The sequence below is a fragment of the Toxoplasma gondii genome, chromosome XII, assembly GCF_000006565.2.
Source record: "Toxoplasma gondii ME49 chromosome XII, whole genome shotgun sequence".
In the NCBI taxonomy this organism is placed as follows: domain Eukaryota; phylum Apicomplexa; class Conoidasida; order Eucoccidiorida; family Sarcocystidae; genus Toxoplasma; species Toxoplasma gondii.
In genome coordinates, this window is record NC_031480.1 from 2,742,473 (window position 1) to 2,752,907 (window position 10,435).

General features: G+C 57.4%; 2 protein-coding genes across 2 annotated transcripts; one reads left to right on the forward strand and one right to left on the reverse strand.

Annotated features, from left to right (window-relative positions):
- Positions 1–383: 383 nt before the first annotated feature.
- TGME49_246200 (zinc finger (CCCH type) motif-containing protein) lies at positions 384–5,384 on the reverse strand (the record flags this gene model as incomplete). The annotated part of the gene is made up of 2 exons (XM_002366987.2): positions 384–4,792; positions 5,252–5,384. 2 exons carry the CDS (start codon positions 5,382–5,384, stop codon positions 384–386), a joined length of 4,542 nt encoding a protein of 1,513 aa, XP_002367028.2.
- A 2,217-nt stretch (positions 5,385–7,601) lies between these two features.
- TGME49_246210 (hypothetical protein) lies at positions 7,602–8,751 on the forward strand (the record flags this gene model as incomplete). Its single annotated transcript, XM_018780776.1, has 2 exons — positions 7,602–7,640; positions 8,220–8,751. 2 exons carry the CDS (start codon positions 7,602–7,604, stop codon positions 8,481–8,483), a joined length of 303 nt encoding a protein of 100 aa, XP_018634914.1. The 3' UTR covers positions 8,484–8,751.
- Positions 8,752–10,435: the final 1,684 nt, after the last annotated feature.

The window sequence follows — 10,435 nt, forward strand, 5'->3', positions numbered from 1 at the left end:
ACGAGAGATGCGTGCAGGAAGGAGAGAATCTTGGAAGGAAGGAGTCCGCGAGGCTGGAGAAGAAACCACGTTCTTCGGAAGAGACTTTTGCTTCATTGAAATCCTCAGATGACGCACCTGTTGCTTGAGAACGAGTTGGTAGCCAGAAAGGGGAAATCTTCCACCCGCAAGCGTCTTCAGGGTCCTCCTCGCCTCCGAGAGACCGAGAAGAGCCAGGCGGGTAATGCATGCGGATGCAGTAAAAAAGGCCCTTTGACTCCCTCACTAGGTGTCGAGGAAGACTCCCAGAAAGCCGAGGAAGGACACAGCGACACAGAGACGCGCTGCGAGGTCCGCCGGAAGGTACAAAACCACAAAAATGCGTTTTTTCTCGGCACTCCCCTCTAGTCTTCGTATCGAACGGGTGCGAAGCACTGAAGAATCTGAGGCATGTGCGGCTGTTGAAGCCGCAGCACAGAGATCATGTCCAAGTAGCAGAGCTCAGGTTGACAGCAGGGAGGAACGTCTTGGCTACAGTTGCCTTGGGTCGCCGGACGGCCGTCTTCAAAAGGAAAGCCTGGTCTGTCTTTCCTTTCTGGGTGTCTTCGTTGGGGACTGGAGGTTGCCACCTGGCCCGAATTCGAGGAGTCCTCCCGATGTCTAGACACCGCACGTTTCTCGTTACCGAACGCGTCGTGCTCTGGGTAAAAGTCGTCTGCAGGAGGTCGGAGCCTCGACGCGTCTGAGGCCTGTCGACCACGGTCGAAAGACCTGTCCTCAGTTCCCAGTTCCGCTGAAGCATCTGCCGGCCCTCCTTCCTGCACGTCTTCTCGCTCTTCTTGGCAAGACGAACTTCTGTCGGAGTCGCCTGAAGGCCGTGGACCGACTTTACTGGAAAAAGGCCTTGCGGGAGAAGAAACCGCTCCGCTGAGCGCGTGTGGCTTCTCGGGGCTCCTTTCTCCGCGGCGGTTCACAGATGCCGGGGGTGTATGTACACCCGAAGCGGGGCCCGACCACGGGTGTTCCTTGGGTTCAGGTCCCCAAGAAGAGATGTTCGTGTCTTCCTGCGTCCGCTCTTCACTCTCTGGGGCTCCATGGGTGACGAGGAGATGCGGAAGACGCATCGAAGAGGCGCCAGACGCCGCTACTGAGAGAGGAGTCCGTTGTGCTTCTCCTCCCTCTTCTTCCCGGGCAGTGTCTTCATTCCCGAGAGCGAAAGGCGGCCCTAGCGCACCGCCCGCCCGATCTCTGTCTCTGCATGGAGCCGCTAACGGAGAAGAGTTGCTTCGTGGCGGCGTCCAGCCTTCCATTTGGCCTTTCTCGCAAGCCGCACGGCACGGAGCTTCGGGGGGAGGCGAAAACCTCTCGACTTCTTCCTCCTTCAAGAGAGAAGGAACGAAGACAGATGCGACGGGAGACGCCTGGTACGGCCGCCCCTCGAACGCAGGCGCGAAGAACGGCGGACCTGGGGACGCCGAAAAGGAGAAGAAATGCTGGGGAGGCGGCAGAGACGAGAGCGCGGACGCGGGCGGTGGGGAGACTGCGGGAACACCCGGTTCGCTCTGACACAGCGGCAAGGCCTGTGAGTGCGAAGCAGGGAGGTACGGAGACAGGAGAGAAGGCAGCGAAGACGGCAGAGAAGAAGGCAGCGAAGGCGGCAGAGGAGAAGGCAGCGAAGGCAGAGTCGAGAAGGATGCACAGGCAGGCGAAGGCGCGGGGAACGGGGGGAAAGATGGATAGAAGGGATAGGGATTTCCAGGAGAGACACCGAGAGAAAGGGCCCCAGATAAAATCTGGCAGGAGTACTGAGGCATTCCCACGGATGGAGAGAGAATGGGGGTTTCCTCGGCCTCGCCTGCATGCACGAACGACGAAGAAAAAGACGGCGGCGACGCAGACAGACAGACGACGCCGACAGGTGGAGACGCCGAAGAGACGAGAACCGGAGTCCCGCAGCGAGGAAGCGGCCTCCACGGGCATGGCTGAGACGCCCCGGCTGTCGTCTCTGATTCTGCTGGTCCTTCATTTTCCATCTGCGCTCCACTCAACTCGTTTTTAAGCCGAGAAGGGCCTTCGCGTTTCGGACTGTTTGTCTGGGGAAGGGAGCGACTGTGGCTCAGCGCAACGTACTTCTTTTTCTTCTCGCCGCTCCAACACGAGCGCTTCTCGCAGTCTCCTCTGGGCCGATATCCCGGCGGCGCTGCCTCTCCCACTCGACCAGATTCTGCGCTCTGTCCGGGTTCGCCTTCAGACCCTTCCTCCTCCTTCCCCTCGGTGCATGTCGCAAACAAGGGAGAGGAGAAAGAAGCAGCAGGCACAGAGGAGAGGGAAGAAAGAGGAAGAGAAGGAGGCGCGGAAGAGGGAGAGGCGCCTCCCAGAGGAAGAGAGACGGGGGAACACGCAGGGGGAGAAGAAGCATGGAACGAGCAACTGGTGGCATTCCCGACGGAGAGGCACGGGTGAGAGACAGTGGAGAGACGCGAGAAGGATGTCAATGGAGAGGAGGCGAACGGAGAGATCGAAGAACTCGAAGGCGACGAAGTCGACGGGGGTCTCTGTGCGACCAGAGACGCCCAGGAGGGCAAGAGAGGAATTTGAACGGGAGGCGGCGCATGTATGCAACTCTTCCCTGCAGAGCAGTCGGGTCGGAGGTCTCCAAAACACACTGGCCCCGCTACAGACAGTCTCGGAGCTTCTCTGATCCACTCACCGGCGCCCTCGCTCTCCCGAGGACCCTCGGAAGTCGGTGTGAGGCGAGGGTCCCCAGGCGCCCCAGCAGGGAACAGGGAACGCGCCCGGGGGAAGCGAGTGGGGGCGTGAGACCCGCCACAGAACTGCGGAGACGCGGCAGAACACGACGGAGAGAAGGCCGAAGCAACGCGTAGAGAAGGCGCCATTTCAGGACGCCCGCGGGCCTGCGAGGGCGACTTCCGCGACCCTTTCTTGGTCTCGCTCAGAGGCGGCGGGCCGCCCTCGGCCGCACGCGTCGTCTTGTGACAAGGCTTCCGCTCCATCTTCTCCTTCTTCGCACCGGAGGAACTCTGACGCCCAGGGCCTGTCGGGGACGCCGCTGCGCATCCAGCGCCTTTCGGAGATGCGCCCGGCGCCTTGGACGCCGCCGAAGAATGCACGGGGTGTACGTACACAGGGCCCTCAGGGCTTCGTGCGTAGGAGTCCGGGGAACCCGGCCCGCGGGGCCCTCCTCTGTGGGATGGCAGCGAGACGGGTGGCGAGGCCGGGAGAAGAGCAGAGAAAGTCGACGAAGCGTCAGAGAGAGAAGAGGCAGACGCACTAGAGAGAGAAGAAGCAGCCGCGAGAGAAGAGGAAGCATCAGAGAGAGGCGCGGGGGAGGGTCGCGAAGAGGAGGCCTCATGACGAGTGGGGTCTCGGCCGCGCGGAAGGCCCTCCCCGCTCTTCTTTCGGGGCGACGCGTTGGACTTCTTCAAGGCGGGAGAAGCCACGGCAGACGAAGGCGAGAAGGCGGCTGATGCGTCTCCGTCTAAAACAGGTCCGTCTGCAGCGTCTTGATCCACCGAGCCGAGAGGCGCAGCGGGTCGTCCAGAGCCCCGAGAGCGCGCGGAGGCGGCGCCCATCTGAGCGAAGAGAGTGGACGACGCGAACTGTGCACCGCATGCGACGGAAGGCGAGAGCGGGACGCGCGGCGGCTCCGGCCCAGGTGTACATACACCCTCGGGTCGTGGGCCTTGCCAGGCGGGGCACGCCGCCGTCGCCAGTCGCCCGTCCTTGGAGACGCTGGGGAAGAAGCCTGGAGACGAAGCAATCGACTGCGGAGACGCAGAAGAGGGGTCCATGCCGCTGGTCACGGACCCGCTGGGCAAGGCCTTGCGAGGACTTGTGGCTGTCCCCACACCGCCTGTGTCGTACGACTCCTCGGACAGCAGAGAAGGCAGGCCTTTCTCAGCAGGCATGGGCTCTGGACGAGCAAATGCGAAGGGTGGAGGTGCGGGAGGTGCAGGAATGTCCAGCAGCGCCCCGCGTCTCTGGTCGCAGATCTCGGCGGCGCCCAAAGGTCCTGAGTTGAAGGAGCCGGCAGCGAAACCTCCAGCAGAAGAAGGCCCTGCAGCGAACGAATCAGAAGAGGAGAGAAGCGGCGTCTGCTCCCCAGGAAGCCGGCGCGCGCCTTCGGTGCGTTCTTCACCGACGCCGCAGATCAGCCGCGCGTAGGGAGGCGCGGGGGGCGACACCTCCAGAAGCGGCAGAGAGGGCGAAGAGAAGGGTGAGAAGAGACTCGCAGAGTCTGGAGTTCCGGACCCTGCTGAGGCAGCCACGCGCGCCGCGGCCTTGCCCCTTCGTTTCGAGCTCGGCGACGCGAAACTGAACGAAGCATACGACTGAGAGGACTGCAGTGAGGCGGGCGACGCGCCACTGTACTCCACGGCGTCGCGCTTCTCCATCTCTGGATTCTTTGACTCTCTCAGATCTTCGCTACACACCTGGGAGAGCTTGCCAGCCTTCCCGGTAAGTCCAGTCCCGAGACACCCCTGAGGCGACACTCGAGGAGACCCCCCACACGGACCGTTTGTGCCAAGCTCTTCTTCTCGCCGCCGGTCTCTCTCTTCCAGAAAGAGGCCTGTCTCCTCCCGCTCTCTCCCCAGGCGTGCTCCCGCCTCGGTGGAGAGCGGAGATCGTGCGTTCGGCGTTCGCGGAAACAACAGACGCTTGAGCAGCGGCGGATCAGCGATATTCTTCGGCAACGCGCGCTGCAAGGCGTCGGCTGTATGCGGCGCAAAGTCCGTGCTAATTTCGTCGACATGGTGAGCAAAGCGACACTGGGAGCCTTTGTGGCACTTCCCTGAAAGACAACAAACACGGGGGCAGAGACGGCCTCTCTCTTACAAAGACACATATATATAACTGTAGACATATATACAAATGTAGACATGCGTATATTTATGTATATATGTATATACATATGGGGGGAGTAGAGAGACAGTGAGGCAGACAGACGCATGCTGCTAGACAGATAGAAACATAAACACACACAGGCTTACGCATTTATATATATATATATATATATATATATATATATAATTATATGCAGATGTACACGCACTTATGTATACATATGCACATATATATATATATATATATATATATATATGTGTGTAAATGTGTATGTATGTATGTGTATAGATGAACAGATGAATGTTCACAGAATAGATTTATGCGTGGAAGTCTGTGCAGAGTTGGAGGCTGCATCGTAGCTGTTTTCAGTTCTCCTTTTGGAGACAGAGCGTGTGTTTTTTCTCACCCGCTCTGAACAGCTCGCAGAGCGCCGGTTTTCCTTTCTGGAGGTCTCCGGCGCCATGAGCAAATTTACAGGATTCGTCGTCAAAAGGACATGCCTTTTTTCTCCAGGCGGCGCAGATTTTCGTTTTCTTCATGAGAGGCCGCACGCGCAGGTCTTCGAGCGAGTGCGCAAAGGTGCAGGAGCTACCACGTCTGCAGCGGCCCGCGAGGGCGAAGCGGCAGAACTGGATCTTGTAGATTCTGCAGAAAGGGAGCAGAGGGGACGCGAAGCTCCAGGCGCTTTGAAGGAGAGCCGGGCGCAGCGAAAAGAGGAATGAGGAACGCCGGACCTCAGAGAGCAAAGGGCACCCTCGGCCGTCGCGAACGGGACGAAAAGAGACGAAACAGAAGAAGGCCGCAAACCCACCGCCAGTGAAGCAAGCCCCGAGGGAGAGAAGAGAGAGAAAAGAACGGGGAGGAGTAAGGGCGAATCTCCGACAGCGAGGACGGACAGACACAGAGAATGGGAAAGGAAAGAAGCAAGAAACGCGTTGAGTCACTTACTTGAACCGGTGATCGTGGACATCCGTACCAGGCACGGTGTCTCGTCGCGTACTGGAAGTCTCCATGGTGTGGGGTTGTCGTGTTTCGCGTCGCTCCTTGTTTCCTTTTTCGTCTGTCGTCCCTCTGTTCTCCACGTTGTTTGTACGTTTGCTTCTCTCGCCTGAGCCTTCGTCTCACCTATTCTTTCCTGCTCTTTCTATCCTCGCAGACGTTCTCTTCTCTCTGCGTTCCTCACTTTATCTCCCCTTGCTCGGCTTCTGCTGTTCCCGTGGTGGGCAAGGAATCCTCCGCGTATCCGGTGTATTCTCCCTCGCGGGCCGTCCAGAGCCTTTCTGTCGGCAACCGACTCGCTCTTTCTCCCAGAGACGATACGCCTCAGAGCCGATTCCGTGTCGTCTTCTCTCTAGAGACGGAGACAGTATGAGTGGGGACAAGCTGTGCTCGTGCCTCCTCTCAGATCCACTTTTGGAAAAAAAGGAAAAGGTGCTGGCAGACAGTGCAGAAGAAACCCGGCGAGAAAGAAAGCGCGAATAGGGTCTCGTTCTGAGAAGTCGGGGACCCGAAGGAGACGGTTCCTCCGTCTCTGTGTTTTACATTTCCAGCAACCAAATCAGCGAAAACGCATTCAGCAAGCCTATACACATTGCGCAGTTGTAAACCTACATGGCGTGCTCGAATACACACGAAGCCTCGCAGAAGGTCATTCCCTCACCAACACATGCATGTACACATTTAGAGATGCATGTATATTTATACATATGCATATGAATATGCGGCTAAAGAAAAAGTGCGATGCATGTACCGCCGTGCTCGGGTTCCTGCACTCGAGAATCTATGCATTCATCTCCGCATTTCATACGGCGGGGGTCCCTGGTGGAGCAACAGGCTGTTAACATAGTTGGGCTGTATCGAGGTTCTGCGGGTCATTCTTCCGTGAGGCAGCCGAACCGCAGACAACTTCAGCTTTAACATCAAAGGGCATGCAGTCTCTGCTTCGAACATTCATTTGTGTCACGGGCGCCAAAGGCTGTCTGCGGCGAGGGCGCTGAGCAGCCCTGGTCGCAGTTTGCATTCGAGGGAAGGTACGGGAGAAAAGGTAGCGCCTGGGGGCAGAGCGACGAAGGCTGGCCCTGATGGCCAGAGACAGGTCAGACACGCAGAAGCACTGGGAAGCGCGCGGCGGGGAAGTCGCTGTTCACCGGGTCTCCAAATCAACATTGTCTTTTACGGCGGAAGAAAGAAGCGATTCACCGAAGCGAGCCAAAAAAAGGCTTTTCGAGTCACTGGTGTGCAGGTCCGGCCGACCGGAAAGCTCAGGTGTATGTACACCTGAACTTTCCTGGTGTCTGTCGAGCCGAAATCTCGGGTGTACATTCACCTCATGTGGCGTCGCCTGGCAAGACAAGAAGGCTCGCGGGCAGGGCGGAGGCAGAAAAGAGCCTTTCCTGCGGCTAAAACAGATTCGCCAAGCGTCGTAGACCGGAAGGGCCACGTTTCGCGTCCAACTGGCGGTGCGTGGAGGCGCTGGACTTTTTTCGGCAGTGAAAACCGACACGACGCACGCAGCGGGCTCGCCGCTCTCGAGGGGACCCTCTACGTACAAGGCGCAGGGGGGCGGCATTCGCGGCGAAAAGCCGCAGAAACTGGAGTTCTGCGACGACAATCGCGGGAGGTTTCGGCAGTTGGGGTCGCGAGACAGTCGTAGGAGGAGAACGAAGAAAGAATTTCTTGCGCGAGGTCGTTCGACTCGCCGTGGCTCGCGTGCGGTCGTTGCGGGACTGGAAGACAGAGAGAGAGCAACACAGAAGATGTCCCAAGCGCGAGAACAGGAGCCTGTCGAGTTGACGGTGAGCAAAAGAAGAGAAGAGGCCTGTTTTCGCACACCGCACGCGTTCCGAGCTTGCGTGTTTCCGTGAGGAGATCTTGTGGCATTGTGCAGCGCTGGGCGTTCCGAAGAGAGAACGGGGAGATCTCCCGCCAGTTTTGGAGAGCAGCGACCAGGTGGCGCCTTCCCGGAGCCGCGCCGAGCTTCTTGCGTGCACACACACGACGCTCGCGCAGTGCGGCACGAGGCGACGTCTCGACTGAGTCCTTCTTGTTTCCCCGTTTCTTTTCGTCTTTTCTCTTCCCGCTGTTTCGAGTCTCTCTCGGTCTCCGCCTCCTCTCCTTTTTCGCCAGTCTCCGTGGCAGTGCGCCTTGCGCCGTCGCCGCCGTTGCCCTCTCGCGGGCCCGGTTCTGCGGTCCAGAGTATACGAGGGTTCTCCAGAAGTTGAGCGCGCCTCGAGCTCCTCGTCCGTCTCTTCGGGTCGTTTTCTTTCTCTTCGGATGGTTTTCTTTCTCTTCGGATGGTTTTCTTTCTCTGTGGGTCGTTTTCTTCGCCGATAATGACCGAGAATGCGCGGTCTCTGCGGTGTTTTTACGTCCAGATGTCTGCAGAGGAAAGTGCACAACGGAGAATCCGCCCTGTCGCAGTCGAGGACGAGGGCCGAGGCGGCGCGGACAACGATGTAACACCAGCTCCCACAACCGCGTTTTCTTCTGTCCCACGCGTCGCGACGATGTCCCACGAGAGAGGTGCCAGGCCACCGACCCAAACCAACACGGTTCAAGACAGCGCGAGACTTTTCGCCGGAGGAACGAGCGCAAGGCTGGTCTGCAGACGCCCCGCGCGTTTTCGCGCCCCTTTTTGAAGAGAAGTTTGTACGCAGACATCTGCTCTCCCAAGTTCGCTCTCCTCCATCACGAAAGACTCGCACACACCTCGAGTCACCAGCGGACAAACACGAAGCGGCAGGCGAGACACCTGCCCAGCTGTGGCACCACCGGAGTCCGCACAAGCTGCAGAGAAGAGGAGGTCTGCGTTCAGCGCGGCTCTGGATTCCTGCTTCTCTGTCGAGAAATGCAGCTCTTTTCACACAGTCACAAAAATGCAGAAACCGGTCTGTCTTCCGATGCGCTTCAAGGGAGGCTCGAGACTCCCGCGCCGAAAGACAACTGGATTGCCTCACACATCGTGGGCCATGCAGCGTCTGTCTCGGCACATTTGGCCAGGGCACCGCATCACGCAGATTTCCCTTTTTTTCCGGCAGAAACCACACGTCGTTTCGCACGTTCGAGTGCGGTGAAACTGCAGACACACACATGTCGGGACGGGAAGCCACTCTTCCCTCACGCGGAGCCCAGTCAAGGGCCTCCGTCGCTTGTTTCGTTCACGCTTCGCCTTTTTCCGCTATACGCAGCAGATCCCCTGCTCGTTCCAGTGAACTCACAGAACAGCCGCGGCACGGATAACGCGACGAGTGCAGCTGATTAGCTTAAACTGAGGAGTCAAGAAGGTACAAACCGTACAAGGATTCTTTATGTCCACCTGTGCATCCAAGTTGATACTCGGTTCTATATGTTACACGCTAACTTCCCGGCTAAACACTCGAGTGGGCCAGTAAAAAAAGAAAACTACACGAACGGTAGATTTATGGGCTGCTCTATGTTTTTTATTCTTCTGTGGACTCTAGGAGGTACAAGAGATGTTGTTATGGGCAATGCAAGTACGGATATTGCACTACACGATGCATATTATAGTGTTGCACATTTCCATTTTGTACTATCTCTTGGAGCTATCTTAGCAAGTATATGTGGATGGGTGGAAACTTCACTTCACTGCCATCTTCCATACCTCTGCCCTTCTGCGGGTGTAGCCCGAGACAGCTACAGCGCGTAGTCGACACATGAACTGCACAAATGGACGGCACAGCGGCAGTCTATCTCTACAAACGCAAGAAAGCGATGCTGACGGTGTTGGCTTTTCAAGAGAGCCAAGAAGCACGCCAGCATATATGCCGAGTCCCTCGCAATCTGTGTAAGTGTGCAAGCGGAGCAAACGACAGGAATTTGGTCCGCTCGCTCGTGCACAGACAGCAACTCCACAGATTCATACACAAATATACTTTTACCGACGCAGGTGGCCCGTTGGATCTGTCTCTGCAGAACATTACAGCGCCTCCACGAACATTGGGATTTCGCGCCAGTCTTTTTCTTCGAAGTGCCACGCTGGATGTTGGTTCGAAGCAAACTTCCAGTCCAGTTCTCACTGTTTCTTGCTAAGCAGCAGAATGTGAGCGTACTCCACTGCGAGGAAATAAAAAAAAAGAATCTCATATTGACGTCGGTCGGTCACGATCTTTATTTCCTCGCTGCACATTTCCTGCAGAGGAGATGGTGACTTCGTTGACCAGTCGACAGCGTCTCGTTCGGAGAGCGTTTCTGCGTAGATAGCAACTCGCGATTTCAGCTTCCGCGACTTTAAGAGAACTTTTTCACGTAGTGTCAGTTCGCAAACCACGAGCCGAAACGCGAAACTTCGACTGAACCTCGACCGCTTGCGACACAGGATAAAACGGAATGTCTACGTTTCGACGAACTGTCTTCTTCTGTTTAGCCTTGCCAGTGTGCCTGGAGGCTCTCAGAGTCAGCCCGTTGGACGCGAGAGGTGGCAAGTACGCGAACGGTTGTGGAGACACAAAAACGTAGAGGCCAGGAGCCACAGAAGCTTGAAACATCGATGGAGAAAAAAAGTGAGAAGGCAGTTGGTGGGTGGGCACCTCTGTATACATCGACCGTAAATGCGCATCTCTTGTGAGCTGAC